This window comes from Rhincodon typus, chromosome 15, assembly GCF_021869965.1.
Source record: "Rhincodon typus isolate 14 chromosome 15, sRhiTyp1.1, whole genome shotgun sequence".
Lineage (NCBI taxonomy): Eukaryota > Metazoa > Chordata > Chondrichthyes > Orectolobiformes > Rhincodontidae > Rhincodon > Rhincodon typus.
In genome coordinates this window covers 24,418,479-24,443,241 of record NC_063346.1, presented here as the reverse complement: position 1 = coordinate 24,443,241, position 24,763 = coordinate 24,418,479, and the positions used below count along the sequence as shown (strand labels likewise).

Sequence of the window (24,763 nt, the reverse complement as noted above, 5' to 3'; positions counted from 1 at the left end):
AAGCAAACATTACTGATAACTACAGCAACATCTGCATTCTTACACTACTAAATGGCTGTGGAATTTATGCTGCTTTATATGGTTCCTTGCTTATTTTCATATTCTGAATTATCTATTCTTTTTCTTCTCCAAATTCTAAATCTCTGCCATTTCATCAAAGGTTATCTACTGTACATCTACATCTACATCACCTGCTTAGATAATATGCTGCTCGTGTGTAAACTGTGTACCTCTGCTATGATATCAGCGACTCACGTAAGTGCCTCCTTAACTGTCTCCCCGATACTCCTGGGTAGAAGACCACACTCCCTGAGAAGTCAAAATTGTTTCATAATGGGTAACCAGCGTACCATGCTGCAACACAAATATTCTGGCTCCCCCATCTTCAGATCTGCTTCTCATGCCTTCAAAAAATTCTGCCCAAAAGTGTTGCTTAAATGTAGGTCTTTTTTTCTTTGGTAAAGACAATGACAGCTTTTCTGAATGATTTAGCTTTTATTGTATCATTTATCAGCAACCAAGCTAGTGTCAATACACTTAGAATCAGACACGTTTTAATATCATTTCATTCTTTTTGCAAGCAACTCTATAAATCTTCCTTAATAGAACTTGGAGATGAATCTGAAGCATGTCAAAGACAACTGAGACCTTAGAATACATTGGCATGCTAAAGAAAAACCTTCCTAAATCTTATACCAGAAAATAATGTCATGGGTCAGGCAGTTGGAAAAAATGACAATGCTTCTCCATTCTACATAAAATTTAATCGTTACTTTTTTGTTTGCTGATTGTATTCTAAACTTTTGGCTATTAGTCAAGACTGTCTAGACAGATGTAGGAATCCAGGTTTAGCAACATTAAAATTTAGCAACTAAAAATAATGTTTGCTACATACATTTTATCCAATTCAAGTTAACAGTGACAATTTTTTGTTAAAAATTCAGAAAATTAGATCTTTTGAGATCTACGTGTAATCATCCAGACAGAACTGACTTTAATTACTTCTGCTATATTACTTTGCTACTTCCTCTCTACTGAAACTGCAGGAAGTCCCTTGGGGATCGAACCCAAGTAATGAATGCCTGCTTCTGTATTTCATTCCATGCTTGCTGATAATTTGCTGCAGCTTCCTTGAATTCCCAGTAGGTTTTTAATGTATGATTTCTGTTAAAAGACAAAAAGATGTAATTTTTAACAATAAAGTTATTGTCACAAATAACAACATAGTAATGATAAACATACACAAAAGCAAAAAAGTCAGATACATTAGCAGTTCCTCATGGTTGAATTAACTTTAGCAGCATTGTTTCTCTTTTTTAAATTTAGTTTCACATCAGTCCAATTTAAAGTTGTATCATGAATCTACTTTTTGCTCTGGGGACTGGTACATCATGTACGTCACCAAATTTTAATCTCATGTAGCTACAGAGGTACAAAAAAGATCCAAAATGCTGGCTTCTGACTATCTAGTCTTGCCTTTTTTTTTGAAAATTGCTGTTGCATGTTGTTACCATAAATTTTCTGCTGGCATCTAATTTCACTTTCCTGTCATGTTATAATTAAAGGCTTCCATTTTCGGTTTAAGTTGAAATGCAATGACAAAACCATAAAACAAAGAAGAATTATATTTTAGCATTAACAGCTATACTGTAGAGAACAAAGTTGATAACAATAGTAGGACATAAGCTAAAATGGTGAAACTGATTATAATGTAGGTTGCTTGTAGATATTTATTTTGTATCAGATACTTTCTGTTTCAATGAGCCATCCATTAGAAATGAATGGAAAAGATTTAGAATACTCAGTGAAAAACACAATAACCTGACTATTTGAGAAATGAAATACAAGCAGTTCCAGATTGTGAATGGTTCCATTCTGGAGTCTGTTCGCAAATTGATTTCTATGCAAGTTGGAACAATGCAGGACAAAATAAAGCAGCCATTCGTAAGTACAGGAAACGTTTCTATGTCAGCTCTTTAAAACTACGTGCCTGTATAGGATCGATTTTCTAAGTATGAGCATTTGTAGGTTGGACGTTCGTAAATCGGAGACCCCCTGTACTTAGAAAATATACAAACCAAAATAATTGGGAATACAATGACAGGTTTGCCTCATGGCTTCAATCAATTTCATTTCTAATTTCAATTTCTCTTGTTTTTTTCAAATAGTTTCTCCACCAGCACATTGGTTAGTGAGGATACCTGTTCTACAGATTCCAATTTGATATATTTTTTTTCGCATCTCACAGTCCAGTGTTCAATGGCCAACATCAAGTTAGGTCCTATGGACTGACCCATACTGGAACTGAAATGTCATGCAACTCAGTCAATTTGATTTAGCTTAGATATTCAGGAAATTAAATGTGGGAGACAGAGTGAGGTGCTAGACTTGAATAATTTGTTTTGTTAAACTCATAAAAAGAGAATATTTATATAGTGACTTTTATAACAAAGAAGAACAAAGACCAATATGTCACAGGAATAGGCCCTTTGGCCCTTCAAGCCTGCGTCAACACATTTTGCCCTTCCACATTAAAACTGTCTTCACTTACAGGATCTGTATCCTTCTATTCCCTTCCTATTCATACATTCATACATAACCTAAGGACTCGCAATAGAGTTTAAAGTCAATTAAGCACATTTGAACTGCAGTCAATGCCATGGCATAGGAAATGTGGCAGCTACTTACACATGGCAAGCATCAACAAATACTCAGATCTTAGGGATTATGAATGAGGGACACACATTGATTAGGATATATTTGCAAAGCACATCAAAAAGTACAATGGGGAAAGTTTCATTTGTGCAATTTAGCAAAATCATATATATTTAGAAAGACTGCATGTATAAAATCACTACGCAATGGACAGAAAAAGCTTCTTCCAGTTTCTGTAGTTTACCTGAGTGATTGTCATATTGCTAGAGAAAGTGGCAGAGGCTGGTACAATTATAACATTTAAAAGGCACCTGGATGGGTATAAGAATAGGATGGGTTTACAGGGATATGGGCCAAATGCTGGCAAATGGAACTAGATTTATTTAGCATAGCTGGTCGGCATGGAGGAGTTGGACCAAAGGGTCTGGTTCCTTGCTGTACAACTCTATGACTCTAAGTCAGGTCTGTGATGTAATACTCTCCATCAGCCCAGATGAATACAGCCAAAGTAACCCCCAAGCAACTCAACACCATCTAGGACAAAGCAACCTGATTTATTAGCACCCCATTCTCCATTTTAAACATTCACATCCTTCTCCATAGTATAATATATATCATATACAAGATGAACTGCAGCGACTCACCAAGGCTCCTCTGACAGCATCCTTGAAACTTACAACCTGTACCACCTAGAAGGACTCAGACAGCAGACACATGGTACACCACCACTTGAAATTTCCCCTCCAAGCCACACACCATATCATTGTTCCTTCACTGACACAGGAACAAAATCCTGGATCTAGCTGCCGAACAACACAGTGGGTGCACTAGACTGCACTAGACTGACTGCAATGGTTCGGGAAAGTGGCATATGACCATCTCTTCAAGGCCAATTAAAAACGGGAAACAAATGTTGGCCTTGCCAGCAATGCCTCTATTACATGAAAAAAATATGCAGAAGCTAAATTCTGTGGCTTAAATGTGCTCTGAACAATACTTAACAATATTTGGTGTCAACTAATCCTTCCTACACAACTTATGAAGTATTGTCACTGTTCAGTGTGAAATTTCCTGAGGACATGAGAAGACACACTATAAATATATACAGGTACTTTCTTTCTAGGTCACAGTATCAGTAACTATTTCACATATTTGTAGCAAATATATAGTTAATATCTATCTTTTCTTCAGACTTTATTAATTTCCTTTAAAAATAAGTCTTTGTACAAAGTAGGACATACAATTACCCTAGGGCTACAAACTTCTGTGGAAAATAAAAGCAAGTAATTTTTTTGTACTTTTTAAAAGTGCTTATGTAAAGATGAACAGTTGTTGGTAACATAAAACAGCCACAAATTCCTGGCTGGTATGGGTGCACTTAGCACAAACATGCAAGGCAAGTAAAATACACAGCTTATCTTTCAGTACAAAGAATGGTTTATAGTCCCAAAGAAAAACAGTAGATAATTTGTTATGTGCAGCCTGTTATGGACTCCTGACAATGTCGAACAAGAAAACAGATAGATTATCCTCAGTAAGTGAAATAAATTATTTGAAGCTCTCCGCCAGGCAACAGAATAATCAAAGTATTTCCACATCTCCCTTTCCACACTTTCACAATCCTTTTGTGCAAAGCTTTTCCTTGACTTTCTTTCAATTAGGTTCAGATCAAATTCGAAGATAGTTTTCCTTTATTCTGGATTTTTCAGAAGAGAGATTAATCATTTCTGTAATGACCTGCTGATTTTCTTCATTACTTTCAAATCTCACCTGATTCACCATTAGTTAGTCTCTTCATTCCAGCTATGTTCTAATGTGTTTGCTGATGATTGCACAATGTTCAGCACTATTAGCAACTTCAACATATAAAGTCATGCCAGAACTAAACCATTCAGCCCATCAAGTCTGCGCCATGGCTAAACCATCATGGCTAACCTGATAATCCCCAAATCCACTTTCTGCCCTTTCCCCATAACCCTTGATTCCCTTACTGATTAAAAATGTCTGTCTCACCCCTGAATACACTTAATGATATAGTCCTACATCCCTCTGCAGCAATGAACTATATAGATTCTCTACCCTCAGTGAAGAAATTTCTCATCTCTGTCTTAAATGGTAATCCCTTACTTTGAGGTTATCCCTTTTGATTCTAGACTCTCCCAAAAGGGGAAACAACCCCTCTTCATGTACCTTGTCAAGTTCCCTATTGATCTTGTATTTTCAATAAGGTCAACTCCAAACTTCAACCTCTCCTCATAAGAAAATCCCTCCATATCCAGGATCAACCCAGTGAATTTTCCCTGCACTGTCTCCAATGCTTGTATATTTTTCCACAGGTAAGGGGAACGAAATTGCTCACAGTATTTAAGTGCCTTATATATTTTCATCAAGATTTTCTTATTTTTATACTTCATTCCCTTTGAAATAAAGGTCAGCATTCCAACTAAAAACCAAAAGAACTGTGGATGTTGTATATCAGGAACAAAAACAAAGTTGCTGGAACTGATGAAGGGTCACCAGATCTGAAACGTTAACTTTGTTTTTTAACTTCACAGATGCTGTCAGGCCTGCTGAGCTTTTCCAGCAACTTTATTTTTGTCAGCATTCCAACTGCCTTCCCCATTATCTGCTGAACTTGAATGCTTGCTTTTGTGATTGATGGACAAGGACTCCCAAATCCCTCTGTTCTGTAGCTTTTTGTACTCTTTCTCCATTTAAGTAACATTCAGCTTTGCTATTCTTTCTACCAAAGTGCATAATCTCACATTTTCCCAAGATTTTGCTATTGTCCAAGTTTTTGCTCGTTCATATAATCTCTCGATATGCTGCTGTAGACTAGACTCTGTGACATTCTCACTGTTTGCCTTCCCACCTATTTTTATGTCATCTGCAAACTTGGCTATAATACATTCACCTTCCTCATCCAAGACATTAATATATATTGGAAATAACTGTGACCCCAACACTGTGGCACTCCACTGGTTACAGGTTGCCATCCTGAGAATAACCCCCTTATCCCACTCTGTCTTCTATTAATTAGTCATTCCTTGGACTGTGCTAATACATTACCTCCCAATACAATGGGGTCTTGTCTTATTAAATAGCCTTATGTACGATACCTGGTCGAACACCAAATGGAAATCCAAATAATACTACCTTTACTGTTTCCCACTATCTATCCTCCTCAAAGAATTTTAATAAATTTGTCAGTCATGGTTTCCCCTTCATGAAGCCACACTGACACTGCTTGATTATGTTATTTTATATCTAAATGCACTGGTGTTACATTCTTTTGTAATAGATTCTAATATTTTCCCGATGATGCTATGCTAATTAGCCAACAGCAGCCTGCTTTTTGTTTCCTTTCCTTTTTCAATAAGGGTGCTGCACCGCAGTTTTCTGAGCCTCTGAAACTTTTCCAGAATCTAAGGATTCTTGAAAGATTGCTACCACTGCACCCAATATTTCTGTTGCTGCTTCATTCACTATCCTATGGTGCAACCCATCAGTTCAAGGGACTTATCAGCCTTTAGGCCCATTGGTTTTCCCAGTATTTTTTTTCTTCAGTTATAGTAATTGTATTTATTTCTTTCCCCTTTTTGCCCTTTGGTTATTTAGTATTTTTAGAATGCTATTACAGTCTTCTCCTGTGAACACTGATACAAATGTATTTATTCAACTTCTCTGTCAGTTCCTGGTACCCAATTATTATTCCCCAGCCTCATTTCTCTAAGGGGCCTATGTTCACTTTGGCCTCTTTCTTTTTTTATATATATTTAAGGTCGTTTTTACTTTTTCGAAAAAATATACTGGCTAGTTTGCTCTCAACATTTATTTTCTCTCATTTTTCTTAATCACTTTCTGTTGGTTTTGAAAGTTGCCATATTGTATGTTTTTTCTTTCAATTTGATATTATCCTCAACTTCCCTAGTTAACCATGGTTGAATTGAATGCTTCTTCCTCACTGCAATTTATCTTTGTTGTGACCATGACTATTTTTTTAAATGCCTGCAATTGTTCATGAACTGCCTTTTCTGCTAAACTCTTTTCCCAGTCTACTCCAGCCATCGCTACCTTTATTCCATTGTAATTACCCTTACTTAAGTTTAGCACAGTTGTTTCTGACCCACATTTCTCACTTTCAAACTGAATGCTAAATTCTACCGTGTCATAGTCACTGCTTCCGAGAGGATCTTTTCCTCTGAGATCATTTATTATATTTACCTCTTTATAGATTACCAGATCCAAAATAATCTGATCCCTGGTTGGATCCACGACACATTATTCTTGGAAACTGTCCCAAAAATATTTTATGAATTTCCCTTGTGGCTAGCTTTGCTAATTTGATTTTCCCAATCTACATGAAAATTAAAGATACTCACAATACTGTCTTTTTTATATGCCCTTATTATCTTCTGCTTTATTCTCCAGCCTACAGCATAGCAATTGTTAGGGGGCCTCCAGTCTTCTTGCACCAGTATATTCTTTCCCTTTTTATTTCTTAGCTCTTCTGGTAAAAGGATTCTATATCTTCCAATTTCTCGCTATTGTACTGCCATCCGGTACTGACAAAGCTACTCTACCATCCTTTCCTTCATCTGTCCTTCTGGTCACATAGTTCTAAATATGCAGTTCTCACTTTTAATCTAGTTGTAACCATGTCTCTGTATTATCTATAAGATCATATGCATTACCCTCCATTTGTGTGACTGATTCAGTTATTTTGTTCCAAATGCTATGCATATTAAAGAGCCATTAATTTTGCCTTTTTACCATTTTTTTCTCCTTTTGATCCCATTTGATGCTTTTTTTTGTTAATGTTTGTCCACTTAGTCCCTTCCTGTCCTCTCTGGGTATCATTGCCTAAATAGCTGCCCTGCAATATTCTGATTCTTGTTGTATTGTAGATGTACGTTTTCCATCTCAGAGATCTTCCGCCTTCTACTTAGTTTAAAAACCCTCTAAGCCCCAGTTATGTGATTTAATTTGGGTTGATAAGTCCATGTCCAAATGCAGCAAGACCTGAACAACATTCAGACTTGGGTGACCAGTGACAAGTAACATTCATGCCACAATAATACCCAGCAATGACGATCTCCAACAAGAGAGAATCCAGTATCACCTCTTGGCATTCAATCACACGAGCATTGCTAAATTCCTCATTATCAACATGTGGAGGGGGATATAAATGCTGCGGTTACAAAAGCAGATCGGAATCTTGGAATTCTATGGCAAGTAACTCACCTCCTGATTTCTCAAAGTCTGTCTGCCACACAGCATAGGTCAGGAGTGTAATGGAATACTCTTGACTTGCCTGGATTAGTGTAAGTCCAATGGCACTCAACCCTGACATCTTCCAGAACTAAGCAGCCCACTTGATTGGCACCCAATCTAACTCACTTAATATTCACTCCACCATCAACATTCAATGGCAGCAGGGTGTACCATCTACAAGACGCTCTGCAACAACTCGTCAAAACTCCTTGGATAGCACTTTCCAAACTCAAAATTTCTACCATCTAGAGCCATGAGGGCAGCAGAAACATGAGAAACGGCACATGGAAATTCACTTACACAAGTCTCATGCGATTGTAACTTGGAAATGTATCACCATGCCTTCAGTGTTGCTGAGTCAAAGTCTTGTAACTACCACCATAACAGCACTATAGGTGTACCTGCACCACATGGACCTCAGTAGTTCATGAAGACAGCTCACCTTTACCCTCTTATGGGCAATTAAGGATTGGCAAAATGCTAGCCTACCTGGGAACGTACATTCCATGAATGATTTTTAAAAAATATCATGTGCGCATCCGGCCTTAAACCCGTCTATCCCATCTTTTGCTTTCCTATTGACATTATTTCCCAATGTGACGTTACTCATAGATCAAAAATAAAACTGAATGCATAATTAAATAGAGTGCACTTCATTAATGCAGCACATCCATTTTCATCCCCCAAATCTGAGGTTCCATGAGTAAATCTGCTCAGTCACATTTTTGCATGAATATACAGAAAAATCTAACTTTACTTACTTGTTCAAGTAGTTACATAGGAATGACTAATTGGATGTGTGAGCCCACTGTGCCTGTCTCATTCCTAATCTAGTGTCACTACGAGAAACTCTCAGTGATTTCAGAAAAGAAATGCTGTAATGGGTCAACCGAGACTCTTGAGAGCTCATGGTCTGCAATCTTTAGGTGTTAAGGCCTGGGAGGGTATAGGTAAAGATGGGGGATTTAAACAGTCTACTAAGAAACAAAAATCTAGAATCTTTTCTGAGAATGTTAAAGACATTAATATATACTTCATTTTAAATCTTAAACAAGATAATAATATTTATAAGATGTTACATTAACAGACGAAAGAAAAACAACCCAAAGCTAGCACTGCTGCTGTCCTTAGTCATTAATAATAATCTCAATGTAGGTAGGTATGGTATTGTCACATAAAGTAATCTTTTAATGTCCCAATGTTTTAATTATTACTCTGTATAAGAATAAAGGCTATGATTTTCTTTGCTAACAGTCCTTTATTGAATACACCCAAATCAAAATTTACTTGGACAGCACTCATATTTCAATCAACTTTATAGCTATTTCTACACATTGCTGTTAAAGTTAAGACTTACCGAAGGGATATTGGACAGTTTTCTTCAGAAAGGTGGTTCAACAGGTCTCTGAATTCATTGAAAAGTTCTGCCTTGCAAATTTTACACCTGCAAATAGAGATCCAAATTTACATCTTTGTACAAAGCATCAGGTTGATTGCTACTACAGATACAATCCCATCACCAATTGTGTTGTGACTGCCAATTCCTTACCAATCCAGAAAACGCGGTGCAAAAAAGTTTAATAGTATTTCAAGGGATCTTCACTTGCTCTTAGCTGCAAAGGTATCCAAGATATGTTGCTTGCTGTTTTTTTTTTGGCTATGTAGACATTATAAAGTGTATATAAATAATATAACATTATGAATTCTACAGGGGCTTCCAGAAATGCACTTTACTCTTGATGTGATGCAATTCTGGAAATTTTACCTTCAGCAGAGGAGCCACAGGAGACAGGAGCAATCTAAATTACAGGGAGGATAAATAAAAGTCTTCAACCTCCCAACAGAACACATATGCTCAGAGCAACATATCATTTGTTCTCTGTGGGCTGATGCATGAAAAGATGTGTTTCTCCATGAAGGGGGTCACAGAATGGTCAATTTTACTATCAAGATCGACAGTAAACTGCCACAGCTAGCCTTGTGTAGTAAAGGTCATTGCAGCTTTGAGCTTCTTTACCTTTGTTTCCTACTGTCTACACATGACTTAAGCAACTTCTGTCAGTTCGCAGTTTATGCTTTCATAAGGCATATAACTAATGTCACATCTGCTGCAGCAAACACTTCCATCATTTTCCGTAAGTGGACAACCAGAAGTTCAGGTTACAGCTCCAGGTTAGGGTATTTTAGCACATTTGTAGGTTTCCCTAGTTCTTTGTGGCATTGTCTGTAGCTACATCAGCCTGCAGACTGCTTTACATGTTAACTAACTTAAGATGGTCACTACAGAAGTATGGATGATTCTTAAATGCCCTCTGAAATGACCCACCAAGCCATTCAGAAGGAATGAATAATAAATGTTGGCCCTGCAAGCAACACCCATGAAAGAATAAAGAGAAAAAAAGTTATGCCCCTTGCATATCAAAATTGTTTTAAAAGATTTTTAATTTTACCTTCTTACACTATATTTATTGTGATTCTACTGTGCCTGTCTTAACTGCTCTCCTTCCTAATCTAGTGCCCCATTGAGAAAGTCTCACAGTGATTTCAGAGATGAAATGCTCCTAGTCTGGAATCTACAATCGCTTAAGCCTGAGAGGGTACAGATGCTGACTGCACAAAATTGACAGCTGCCAGGAACATCTGGCCCAGCTGGTTACCTACCATTCAACTGATCAATCATTTCGTGGCTGGTGAGAATGCAGATTTGCTGTCATCCTGAGAGAAGCAATATGTTCCATTCACATTTCCTGACTACACCTGTTTATCTGGCTGCAGCTCAGGAACTGCTTTAGCTTTATGAAAGACTGCGTACGTGAATCATGAAGTCTCTATGCTCCACTACCTATAAAGCTTCACTTTTCAATATACGTTTCTATCTATGTTATTTGAAACTCTGAAACATTATCATTGATTTCATCCCCTTTGATAACCACCAGCATTAATTACAAACTTCTTTGTGACCCAGTTGAACTTCTAGATCTATACTGTAGGCTCTAGGATTTTTCTGCCAAGAATAAATCACTTCCTCTACCTCCTAAAGGGCCCTACTTAAAATTTTTTGGTGAAGATTGTTGCCCGGGTTGTGGATGAGACTATAGACTTGCTTGCCAAGCCGGTGTGTTTGATTGCAGGTGTTTCGTCATCCTGCTAAGTAACATCGTCAGTGTGCCTCCAGTGAAGCGATAGTGTTCTTTCCCGCTTGTTTTTTACATGCCTCGGTTTGCCGGGGTGGTTAGCATCACTGCTGTTTTTTAGTGGTTTGTATGTTGGGTCCAGTTCAATGTGTTTGTTGATGGAGTTCCGGTTGGAATACCAGGCCTCCAGGAATTCCCTGGCATGTCTCTGTTTGGCTTGTGCTTTTATCAATGTGTTGTCCCAGTTGCATGCGTGTCCTTCTTTGTCTGTGCGTATTGAGAATTGGTCGTGTCTCTCGGTGGCCAGTTGCTGCTCATGTATCCTTATTGTCAGTTTTCTTCCAGTTTGGCGTATGTAATATTTCTCACAGTCCTTGCATGGTATTTTGTATATTACGTTAATTATATTGGTTGTGAGTATGGGATCCTTTACATTCATCAGTAGCTGTCGCAGGATGGTTGTTGGTTTGTGGGCTACCCTGATGCCTAGGGGTCTGAGTACTCTTGTGGTCATCTTTGATTTGTCTCTGATGTACAGGAGGATGACTAGTATGTCTGGTTGTGTTGTGTCTTCTTGTGGTCTGTTGCGTAGGTAATAGCAGATTGTGCTTTTTGGGTATCCATTCCTTTTGCTCCTGTTCTGCTTTGTGCAATTCTGGGTTGCTGCAATGTGTTGTGACCTGTTTGAATAATATCCTGATGCAGCTCCGTTTACGGGTGTTGGGTTGGTTGCTGGAGTAATTAAGTATCTGGTCCATATGTGGTCTTTCTGTATACACTAGTCTGGAGTTCCCCGTTGTTCTTATGTTCTGCTATTATGTCTAGGAAGGGTAGTTGGTCTTCTTCTTTTATGTATTTTATTCCGGTGAGGATGTTGTTTGTGTGTCAGTGGGTTTCTTCTAGTCTTGTGTATTTGATAATAACCAAGGTGTCATCTACGTAGTGGACCCAGAGTTTGAGTTGTATAGTGGGGAGCGCTGTTCATTCCAACCTTTGCATTACTGCTTCTGCAATCAGTCCTGACATTGGGGATCCCATTGGTGTTCCGTTGATTTGTTTGAATATACAGTCGTTGAAGGTGAAGTGGGTGTGAGGCACAGATCCAGCAGTTTCAGGGTGCTGTCCTTGTTGATGCTGTTGGTGTCGTGGGGTGCCTGCCTTCCTGATTCATCCAGCAGTGTGGCAATTGTCTGTTTGGCTAGGTCAATGTTTATAGATGTAAATAGTGCTGTTATGTCAGAGGATATCATTATCTCGTCCTCTTCTATTCTGGTGTCCTTGATGATGTTGAGGAATTCTTGTGAGGAGTGGATGGAGTGGGTAGTGTTGTCAACTAAGTATTTCAGTTTCCATTGTAGTTCTTTGGCTAGTCTAATGTTGGCGTGCCAGGTAGTAAGACAATGGGTCTGCGGAGGATCCCTGGCTTGTGTACCTTGGGGAGTCCATGGCAGCAGAGCGTATTGGATCCCACTGACTTCATTTTTTGGTAGTCTGTCTTGTTGATATCTTCTGAGTTGTGTAATTTATTCAAGGTTGTTTTGATCTGGTTCTCTAACTGTGGTGTTGGGTCTATCACCATCTGTTAATAGGTATCAGTATCTGCTAGCTTTCTCGATGCATTGGGCTCTATTAAGGATTACTGTCATGTGTTCTTTGTCTGTCGGTAAGATTACAATGTTTCTGTCTTTCTCGAGTCTTTCCAGGGCTCTCTTTTCTTCTGTTTTGAATGTGTTCCACTTACCTTTTCTGCTCAGTGTTGGGACTATCGTCTGTCTGATGGTCTGTTGTATTTCCTCTGTGAGTCTGTTGTTCTTTGGTGTTGATTCCAATGCAGCCAGGGAGTCAGTTTTTTTAGCGTTTCTGTAGTTATAATTCAATCCGCATACTAAGATGGCGTTCTCAGTGTCTGTAAGTGGTCGTTCTGAGATGTTCTCGATCCATGTTTCTGTGTGGTCCGTGTCATTGTTCCGGGTGAGTTTGGATAGTTTTCCTTGTAGGGCTATTCTTTTCTTTGTTCTGGTCTTTTGTTGTTGTATGGCGATGGCTTGTTCCAGTGTGGTTGTCCATTCTTGGTTGGTTGCATTGTAGTATAAAGTTTTTTGGCATACAATTTCCCACTCATATCTGTGGAGGCAGCTGTGGACATCGTTGATCATAACCCTTATCATTCTGCGGCAGTTCTGTGCAACTGTTTTCGTGCCCGTGGATTATTGATCAGTGGTTTATACTTTAAGCTTTGTGGTAGTACCTGTTTTCTGAGGCATTTGTGCAGGAAGTATAGTTGTTTGCAGTTTGCGCTCAGACAGATGGCATTTGTCTTCCATCTGCGGGCCAAGTTTGAGGGTGTAGCGCTCGTAGGTGTTTCAAGTTTTTGAGAACAACTCTGCCCACTCCATCCACTCCTCCCAAGATTTCCTCAACATCATCAAGGACACCAGAATAAAACAGGATGAGAGAATGATATCCTTCAATGTAACAGCACTATTTACATCCATAAACATCGACCTGGCCAAAGAGATAATCGCCACACTACTGGATGAATCAGGAAGGCAGGCGCCCCACGACATCAATACCATCAACAAGGTTAGCACCCTGAAACTGCTGGATCTGTGCCTCACAACACACTTGGTCTTCAACAACCGTATATTCAAACAAATCAACAGAACACCAATAGGATCCCCAATATTAGGTCTGAATGCAGAAGCAGCAATGCAAAGGTTTGAACGAACAGCCCTCCTCACTATACAACCCAAACTCTGGGTCCACTATTTAGATGACACCTTGGTTATTATCAAATACACAAGACTAGAAGAAACCCGCTGACACATAAACAACACCCTCACCGGAATGAAATTCACAAAAGAAGAGAACAATACCTGACTACCCTTCCTAGACATAAAGGCAGAATGTAAGAACAACGGGGAACTCCAGACTAGTGTGTACAGAAAGACCACACATATGGACCAGATACTTAATTTCTCCAGCAACCAACCCAACACCGATAAACGGAGCTGCATCAGGACATTATTCAAACAGGTCACAACACATTGCAGCAACCCAGAAATGCACAAAGCAGAACAGGAGCAAAAGGAATGGATACCCAAAAAGCACAATCCGCCATTACCTACGCAACAGATCACAAGAAGACACAACATGACCAGACATACTAGTCATCCTCCTGTACATCAGAGACAAATCAAAGATGACCACAAGAGTACTCAGACCCCTAGGCATCAGGGTAGCCCACAAACCAACAACCATCCTGCGACAGCTACTGATGAATGTAAAGGATCCCATACCCACAACCAATATAATTAACGTAATATACAAAATACCATGCAAGGACTTTGAGAAACATTACAAACACCAAACTGGAAGAAAACTGACAATCAGGATACACGAGCAGCAACTGGCCACCAAGAGACACGACCAATTCTCAATACACACAGACAAAGAAGGACATGAATTCTACTGGGACAACATATCCATAATAGCACAAGCCAAACAGAGACATGCCAGGGAATTCTTGGAGGCCTGATATTCCAAACGGAACTCCATCAATAAACACATTGAACTGGACTGATATGCAAACCACTGAAAAACAGAACCGGAAGTAATGCCAACCACCCCAGCAAACCAAGGCATATAAATAATAAGCGGGACAGAACACCAATGCTTCACCGGAGGCGCACTGACGACGTTACCTAGCAGAGTGACGAAACACCTGCAATCAAACACATTGGCTCGGTGAGTGAGTCTACAACATTGGCTCTACTTAAAATTCACTTCTTTGGTCAAGCAGTTGGTCACACCTTCATCTTTATCTATCATCTTCCTTGACTCAGCATCCAATTTTGTTTGCTTACGACACTGCATAATGGAGTACATGTCCACTTAAAGTTGTGGTCATGTTCCTGAAAATTGCGACATTAAATTGGACAACTTTATGTGAAGACTGGTTTCCCATAAGAATCAACACTGAAGCCAGAGTTAAGTTCTTGTCGACAAATTTTGCTCAGAAAAAAAGACAATGTACAGCTTGACATGCTGTTCCATATTCAGGCATTACTATGATCCTAGTTGAAAGAACATTCAAAATAATAAATAAATCATAAAATATAAAAGAAACTCCATACAATTTTGTACTTCAGATCTTTTTCATCAGCCAACAACTTTGAAACCTCAAGTTAAAATAGTGTTGTAAAGACAAATATATTTATGGACTGTAGACTAAAAGAATGGGTAAGTGAGTGCTTTACCTAAGGAAGATGTTTGCAGTTTTAAAAAAAATGAGTTACAGGAACTCAATGTCCGTTGAATCTACAATGCTGCCTTATTTAAGCAGTGGGGGAGAATATTAGACATCTCAGCTCCATAGATGTGTCCAGGGGTAGTTATTGGTTTTTCAGTCCAGGCCTGTTGCGTGTTCAGGAGTATTCAGTGCAGTGACAAACTTTTGATTGCTTCCTAGGTGAGTTACCGTATGAGTACTTAGTACGGCACAAACATCCAGTCTGTGAAAGAGAAAACGTCTCTCTCTCCCTTCAGTGAGTGAAGCTAAAAGAAAATCTGGAACAGCTAGCTATTGCTAATTCCTTTCTCGAAAGGAAAAAAGAGGAAAAAACCTCACAGACACTGAAACGGCATGGTGAATGAAAGTTTGAGAACTGGTATGTCCACGACATCGTGGTCTGATCAAAAAGTTGAAAGGAATCATAAAGAAACTGAAGGAAACCGACTCATCAGCAGCTGTAATCTGGACAGGTGCCAGAACTGTGCTTCACAAACTTTATTTTGTTCTTTCCCCACCTGTAATATTTGTGTCTTGTTTTGTCTCTGTACCTATGTTTGTATGGATAGAGAGGCTGTTGGTTAAGTCAGTTGGCTCAGTTGCAATGGATATGGAGTGTTAAGTTAGCAAAAGCTTTCTTCCCGCTATCGATTAAAAACTGTGTGCAATAAATAGCTGTTTTCTTTTTAAGTACAGAAACTTGATGAGTGTATTTACCTGTCAAGTAAAGTGGGTACTCTGGGTAGTTTATTTAAATCCTTTCTCATTTATGACTCTAAGAGTAGTGGGGGTTGATTTCCATTGCACCACCCCAGTAAGTCATGACTTGTTACAGTGTACATTCATAAATGCCAGCATTCATAAATAACTTTTAAAATAAGTGTAAAAATATAGAAGAAACTCAACAAAACTATGATAAATGTTAAAATAAAACCAATATGAAGTTGAAAAGCAGTAAACAAAAGTGAAAGGCACTGGAAATGAATGCAAATGCCAAATACAGTCAAAGGAATATGTTAAAAAGGCAGTATTAAAGGCATTCTTATCAGACTTGCACGCAGCATTCAACAAGACAGGTGAATTGATAACACAAATATAAATAAATGAAAATTATCAGGTGGCTATCATAAAGATGTGGCTGAAAGGTGACCAAGACTGGGATCTGAATATTCAAGGGTACCTGACATTTAAGAAGAACATGCATAAAAAGGAAAAGGAGGAATGGCGGTGCTAATAATAAGTGATGGGATAAATACATAAAGATGTGGAGAATAGAAAAGGAGTAGGCCATTCAGCATTTTCAGCCATTCAATATGGACCCTGAACCCTGCTCCTACTTTCTCCCTATATCCTGTGATCCCTTTAGCTCCAAGAACTATATCTAACTCTTTCTTGAAAATATTCAACATTTTGGCCTCAACTGCTTTTTGTGGCAGAGAACTAAACAGGCTCACTGCTCTCTGGGTGAAGAAATTTCTCCTCATCCCAGTCCTAAATGGCTTACCTCATATCCTTAGACTGCGAATCCTGGTCCAGGACTCCCTGGCCATCAGAAAAGTCCTTCCTACGTTTACCCTGTCTAGTCCTGTTGGAATGTTGTAGGTATCAATGAGATACCTCATCATGTTTCTAAATAACAGTTAATAGAGTCCTAACCAACCTGTTTCTCTTCATATATCAGTACTGCCATCCCAGAATCAGTCTGGGGGTAAACCTTCACTGCACTCCCTCATACCATAACATCCTTCCTCAGATAAGGAGACCAAAACTGCTCACAATACTCCAGATGTGATCTCTGCAAAGGCTGGCAAAGTGAGATGATGGGAAGGCAGGAAGCCAGTCAGTTCAGGGACCATGTCTCAGGGGGAGCTTGGTGAGGCAGAGAGGTCTAATTAGAGGCGGACTACTGCAATTATATCAATATCCATAAGATTTTGCCCACCTAACTCTAAGTCAGAATCAGAGGCTTTTTCACAGGTTCCTGGGAATTGCTTCTCTGAAGTTCAGATCTACCAGGCAATTCCCATAGGAGTCAGCATATGAGAACTTCCATGGAGTCACAACCTGCATTTTGGATCATACAATAGGGAGACCAAACGATCTGGGTCATTATTTCATCGAATAAAAATGCATTATTCTGTACCTTGCTTGTGGTGTTCCATGAATCTTTTTTGTTGCACCTTGTTTAAAGCCATTTACGGACACATCCAATGGCTGATGTGGAACAGCACACCAACTTATTGCTGTAAGAGGTTAAAAACAATGCATTTCTGCTTAATTTTATCACAATATCTTTGTACAGTAATGTAGTAATTAATGTAACTGTTGCATGCACATAATTTACTATCTATTAACATCAAGGGTTAAATTGTGCACAGTAACTTGAGTCACTTCACCAGCGGAAATGTGAACACCTGAAAACAAGCCCAATATTGTTCTGTCAGCTTTAATTGGAAGCAATTAACAACACCCGTGCTCAGAAAGAGTTCAGATGTCCATAACAACAGTTTTGTTTCCTTTATGTTAGAGATTACTTTTAATTGCAATTTATAAAGAGGCAATAATTATAGCAGTTTGCCTATATTACAACAGTGACTACACTTAAAAATAGAATTCATAAAACCTGTTAAGTGCTTTGAAATACAAGAGACTTGAACTACGCTATTTCAATTCAAGTTTAAATTTTGCTGCATAATCAAAAAGCTGACTTCATTTATAACTGCTTTACTAAAGAGTATTTACCTGAAACAAATATTCTGAAGAAAATGACTTGGATTTTGCATTGGTAAGAACAAAGGCTGACAGCACTATAGTGGAGTACATGGGTAGCAACTACTGGCATCCATATTTAATGAAGAAATCAGGAGTTGCTGTCTCCTGTTTCCACAGGTTGCCTTATAAAAATCTTTGCCAATGGAATCAGCATTGAAAGGCATGCAATGCTTGAATTTGAAATATCTGCCACTACTTTTCCACGAAAAACAGAATAGATTGGGGTGAGCAAATAAAGAGTCATTAAGTGTAAATGGTTTGAAAGCTGATACTTGCTACAAAATAATCATTTTGACTCTGGCTATTTAATTTTAGAAGTGCTGAGTCTAATTCCTTTAAAAGTTAGTTGTAGAATTTTTTTGTTTTTCTTTTTGTCTTTTATTTCTCTTAATCCATTATTCCTAATCTTCATTTTGCTTTCTAGGAGTAGAACATAGAACATTACAGCATAGGAACAGGCCCTTCGGCCCATGATGTTATGCTGAACATGACGCCAAATGAAACTAATCCCTTCTGCTTGCCATTAGTCCATATCCCTCCATTCCTTGCATATTCATGTGCTTATCTAGAAGTCCCTTAATTGCCCCTATTGTATTTACCTCCACCACCACCCCTGGCAGTGCATTCGAGACTCCTACCACTCTCAGTGTATAAAACCTGCCCTTCATGTCTCCTTTGAACTTTCCTCCTCTAACCTTAAAGGCATGCCCCCCCCCCATATTAGACATTTCAACTCTGGGAAAAAGATTCTGACCCTCAACCCTATCTGTGCTTCTTATAATTTTATAGACTTTCATTAAGTCTCCCCTCAGCCTCCGCCACTCAAGAGAAAACAAGTTTTTCTCGCCTCTCCTTATAGCTCTTATCCTCTAATCCAGGCAGCATCCTGGTAAACCTCTTCTGCATCCTCTCCAAAGCCTCCACATCCTTCCTGTAATGTTGCAAACAGAACTGAACGCAACACTTTATATGTGGCCTAACCAAAGTATTATAAAACTGCAACATGACATCCTGACTCTTGTACTCAATTCCCCGACCAATTAAGGCAAGCATGCCATACACCTTCTTTACCACCATATCTACTTGCTTGGCTACTTTCAGGAGCTATGGACCCCAAGATATGATTTAAACCTCGGTTAAATTTCTACTTTATATTTCCTGATTTAGACACTGTGTGCTTCAATGAGGATTCAATGATCAGATTAATTGAACTACTTTGAAGTTTTTTGCTTTCCTCATGAATACCAGACAGTCTGTACAGGATGCCATTTGAGGGGAGGCAATGGCCTAGTGGTAATATCACAGGACTGTTAATCCAGAGACCCAGATAATATTCCTGCTATGGCAGAATTTGAACTCAATAAAATATCTGAATTAAGAATCTAATGATGACCATGAATCCGTTGTCAGTTGTCAGAAAAACCATCTAGTTCACTGATGCCCTTTAGGGAAGGAAACTGTCATCCTTTCCTGGTCTAGCCTACGTGTCACTCGGGACCCACAGCAATGTGGTTGACTCTTAACTGCCCGCTGGGCAATAAAGGCTGCCTAGACAGTGACGCCCTAATCCCGTGAATAAATAAAAGGGGGAAAAAAAAACACTGAATTGAAGAAAAGAAAGAAATCCCTTAAAAATTCTGCAGGCTGCTATCAGGGAAGTCAAAGGTTGATGCTCTTCCAGCATAATGTAGAATACAACTAAATACAGAACAAAGAAATTTTGCTCCCATGAAACCTGACTACTGTTTATAAGGCGTACGTACATTGTTATTCCAAATGCCTTTTCAAAAATGCTGCGGTTTTTAACAAGGTTAATGATTCAGAAATTGTGTTCTACCTGCTGCACAAGGTACAATTTTCTCTTTTTTGGGGTCAGAGCTGCTTTGTAGTGAATGGCGACTGTGCACAAACTCCAAATGTGACTGGAGAAGCATTACACCTTGAACTCTGAATTCTTTTGGGAGTGACGTAATGTGGCGACATCTGCTGGAACACAAGAGGAAAAGAAACAGTAACTTGATTTGTTTTGGTAAAATTCAAATGATTACATCCTCAAACAGCTGTCACTTTGATGTATAGTAAAACTGAGAGCAGCAGATGATACTCAGCTTTCACGTATTTCTTTAATGACAATTCATTGAACAATTAGCAAACTTTTGTTGCAGCAGAATGAGAGCTTAACTATGTGCAACAGTCTGGCATAGTTAAGATATAAGGTTGCTACTTACTGAAGAAATTTTAAAAACTCAGCTCTATTCCAAGTTTTTGGAGAGTTGTACAAATTCTGCAAATCTAAATGACAACCAGAGCTAGCAGTTGAGAGATTCCCAGTTTATAACAGATTCAACATTTAAGTAGGGGTTAAGCTATCCATTAGAAGGCTGATGAAACATAATGTAGCCATGTTGAAGCTTTCAAATGCCTAATGGTTTGTACACGTTAGCTTCAAAAGTATGTATTACCTGGCTAAAACGTTTATGGAAGTCATACAAAACAACAATGGAAATGTGGTCCTAACGTATTCATAATCATTCATACTGAGTAATAAACGATGATAACAGAAGATGGGAAAATGGCACCTATTTCTGCACTGATTAAAAAAAAAGCTTGCATTTATATTAGATATATGACCTTAAAATATTTTAAAGGGCTTCTCAATCAATTAACTATTTTTTGAAGCGTAGCCACTGTCATAATGTAGGAAATATTGCAGCCAATTTGCATAGAGCAATGATCCCCAAACAACACTGAGACTAATCTTTATGTTGGTTAAAGGAATAAATGTTGGCCCCTCTCAACTAAAAGATTACACCTCTATTAGTGCAGTTTTTGTACTCCTTCAGCACTGCTCTAAAGTATAAACTAAAGTTACATGCTTATGTGTCTGGAGAAGAACATAAAACATAGTCAGTGCTAAAGAGTCATGCCAGTCAAAGGTCATTCAAAGGGAAAAGTGAACTCTGGCCATCATTTCTCACTCCGCAATATTCTGGTAATTTCTTTCGTAATTTCAAGATAAAAATTAAATTCTAAACTACATACCCCTAATCCTTAATATTATAGAATATTGTAGAAAAGATTCCACAAAGAAAATTACTGGAGAAATTGCTTTGAATATCTCATATAACAGATTACTTCACTATATGCAATGTAATTGATTCCTAGCAATTTATTTTTTAACTTCAGCACAAAAGGAAGCTTACATAATTAACAAATACCAAGAGATGAGGGTAATTAGAGCCATCTTCAAGTTTGAAGAAAAATATGAGTTGTGTCTTTTATTTAATTTTTCGTCTTCAGCACTATACCAATAAAAATAGAAAGTCCTGCATGTTAACAACACTGCAACTAATTCTGAAAGTGCAAAGCTTTTGCTGATCTTACTGTAAATAATATAACCTGTGTTTACTAATTTTCTCTTTGTTCCCCTCGAAGGAATTTAACGTTTGTTGCTAATGGTTAGATCATGAAATCTGCTACAAACCAATCAATATAGAAAGTGCAAATAGAACCTGTAATAGATGGAAGACAGCTTTAAAAAAGTTATGTTTTCACGTGTGGTATAAAATATATAAGTAATTAAATAATGAAACCCAATCATGATTATTAGTATTAAATAAGGGCAGAAAAAAAAAATCTATGTTACCACAGTGCTTATCTATGTCAACTGATTCAAGTAAAAAATGACAAATTATATAAAAGAACAGTCACAACTCCACCCACAAATATCTTCCTTTTTGTTTCTGTTAGCTTTGATTAACACCTCTTTTGTAATGCGCCGTAAACATTAATTTCCAAGCAATGGAAAGTGAAGCCAAAACAGCAGAGTGAAATACACCAAATAAATTTCCTTCCTGCACAGCATGGAAATCATTCTCTGTTTTAATTCGGCAAAGTCAAAACTTAAGCAAAAACCTGATACTTATTAATATTTGTACTCACTAATCTTTGGGAGAAGTTGCCACAAAGCAAAAACAGAAAACTGCCAATTCCAATGACAGTTTTACCATTTCTCAGATTTGATGAAGTTTCTCCAAAAGCAGCCAATTAGGGTAAATATTTTCTTTTCAATCTTTCGATGCACAGTTAATCAATATCGTTCAACAAAATGGGGACCAAAGCTGCTATATTGCAGTGAAAGTGAGTATTGATAAGATATAAAGAGACTGTTGTTTAGATTGCTGTAGCTATGGAGCTGAAGATAAAACTCAAAAAAGCTAAGCATGACTACAAAATACACTGCAATTTCTCACTGCTACCAAACTCATGGCTTCTTTCAGACTGCCAAATTAAACTCGTAAGTACCATGTTTGAGAGCAGTTATGTGTTGTTGACTCATATCCAGAGAAGGAACTGAGGCGGCCAAAACAGTTCAGTTTTGGAACTTTACCAAATTTAGAAAAAAAGAGACTTTCATTCCATCCATTTAGCTCAGATTTAAAATAAGACAGCAAGAGAAAAAGTAGTCTCCTGGACCCACAATTGACCTAGTCTCAACAGTAATCTTTATTATTCAGTTTTTAATCATGCATTGTATTTTCTGTTTCAGCCATGATGCAATCCTACTTGGTTGGGATGGCAGCCAAACAAGTCATAGACGCCACTGAGATTTTTAAAATGAAAAGTCGATTGAATTTAGCCAACAGGTTCTTGTAAAGAAATATGCAATGTACTCGCCCTGCAAAAAGATATACGATTCATGAAATGTCACTGAAAACAGCTATATTTGGAGCTAAGTACACAATGTAGTTAAGTGTTGTGCTTAAAATTTTGAATTATCCAGTAAGAACCGCAAATTGAATTATTAGATTTATTAACAAATTGTAATTATTTGGATTAGGCTGAACTATCACTTATGCAGACAGGCCAGAATACCTTATGTTCTTTTACAGAAATAACTTATTATTAATACCTATCCAGTATAGCTCTCTTCATTGTCTTCTCACTATATGGACACTGTCCGACTACAATAGAAGAGAAATACACAGGTTCCTCAAAGAAATGCATGAGAAGTGCTCCTTGACAGCCAAGAATGTTCCAACGAGCAAGTTTATCACTACAGGACATTGATAATGTCCTGTCACCTCTACCTGGCTTCACCCTCAATGATTCTACACTGTGGTAATTAATTCCAGGTTCAAGGGGATCTTGAAGACCCCCTGGTACACATTTAGCTCCAGTTCGATGTACATCTGAAATAGTGATTTGCATCTGTCTGGTCTCATCTGCATCCAGTGCAGCCATGTTATGAGATGCACTCCCAAGGCTGTTAGTATGCATTGCCTGTGCTGTATTATTGTTTATCCTGACATCAATCCTTCCTTCTGCAGAGGTATCATTGGGTTTTCTTTCAGGAATACTGCTACAGCCAGATGTACAGTCTCCATTTCCATCAATCCTTTTCACTCTTTTAACAGGAACCTCTAAGGCACTTTCATCACACTTTCGTTTCATGACTAGTGCATGCTTTTCGTTATTTAAGAATTGTATATCTTCAGCACTTTCATTATCTTCAACAGTGATACTTCTCTGTTCACCAGTTTCCTTTGCTCTCGGGTTTGGAGGAGGTCTGATCTCATGTTCTGCCTTTGGGATAATAGATGCATCTCCACCTGCAAAACCAACAGGTAAAGGTTTATTTTCAAGTCACTTAGATGTTTTAATTATTAATATTATCTTCAAAATCTCAAAGGAAGAAATACTTAAGAGTTCAAGAAACTCAAAAAAAATTGATAGAGTTACTGCAAATGAAAATATTGGGTTAACTAAAGCATGGCTAAAAGCACTAAACATAAATTGCAATAACAAACATTCCTTTAAGGCACAAAAAGCCCACTGAAAACATGACAGAAGAGAGATAAGAACAAAAAACAAAGAACAATATACCACAGGAACAGGCCCTTTGGCCCTACAAACCTGCGCCAACACATTTTGCCCTTCCATACTAAAACTGTCTTCACTTACAGGATCCATATCCTTCTATTCCCTTCCTATTCAAGTATTCGTCCAGGTGCTTCCTGAACACTGCTATTGTGTCTGCTTCCACCACCTCTTTTAGCAGCGCATTCCAGGCACTCACCACCCTTTGTGTGAAAAACTTGCCTCACACATCTCTTTTAAACTTCTCCCCCTCGCACCGCCTGTGTCCCCTAGTAATTGACTCTGCACCCTGGGAAAAACCCACTCTATCCACGCCATTCACAATCTTATAGACTTCGATCAGGTCTCCCCTCAACCTCCTGCATTCCAGTGAAAACAAACCCAGTCTATCCAATCTTTCTTCATAGCTAAAATCACCCCCATCCCAGGCCCCAAGAAGACTTTCCACATCAAGCAGATGTTCACCTGCACATCTGCTAATGTGGTATACTGCATCTGCTGTTCCCATTGTGGCCTCCCCTACATCGGGGAAACCAAGCGGAGGCTTGGGGACCGCTTTGCAGAACACCTACGCTCGGTTCGCACTAAACAACTGCACCTCCCAGTCGCGAACCATTTCAACTCCCCCTCCCATTCCGCAGACGACATGCCCATCCCTGGGCCTCCTGCAGTGCCACAGCGATGCTACCCGAAGGTTGCAGAACAGCAACTCATATTCCGCTTGGGAACCCTGCAGCCCAATGGTATCAATGTGGAC

The 24,763-nt window shown here is 38.5% G+C and overlaps 1 protein-coding gene across 5 annotated transcripts in view; it reads right to left on the bottom strand.

The window, feature by feature from the left end:
- Positions 1–475: 475 nt before the first annotated feature.
- Positions 476–24,763, bottom strand: part of adat1 (adenosine deaminase tRNA specific 1) — a 44,199-nt gene continuing 19,911 nt past the window's right edge. Inside the window, exons 5-10 of one of the 5 annotated variants that reach the window (XM_048605716.1) lie at positions 23,039–23,738; positions 21,330–21,428; positions 19,964–20,112; positions 17,498–17,597; positions 9,287–9,373; positions 476–1,164 (exon numbers count right to left, since the gene is read on the bottom strand). In XM_048605716.1, coding sequence (XP_048461673.1) covers positions 1,032–1,164; positions 9,287–9,373; positions 17,498–17,597; positions 19,964–20,112; positions 21,330–21,428; positions 23,039–23,738 — 1,268 coding nt within the window. In that variant the 3' untranslated portion in view covers positions 476–1,031. The remainder of the gene's footprint in view (positions 1,165–9,286; positions 9,374–17,497; positions 17,598–19,963; positions 20,113–21,329; positions 21,429–23,038; positions 23,739–24,763) is intronic. The other 4 variants (XM_048605717.1, XM_048605718.1, XM_048605719.1 and 1 more) reach the window with 4 other exon arrangements.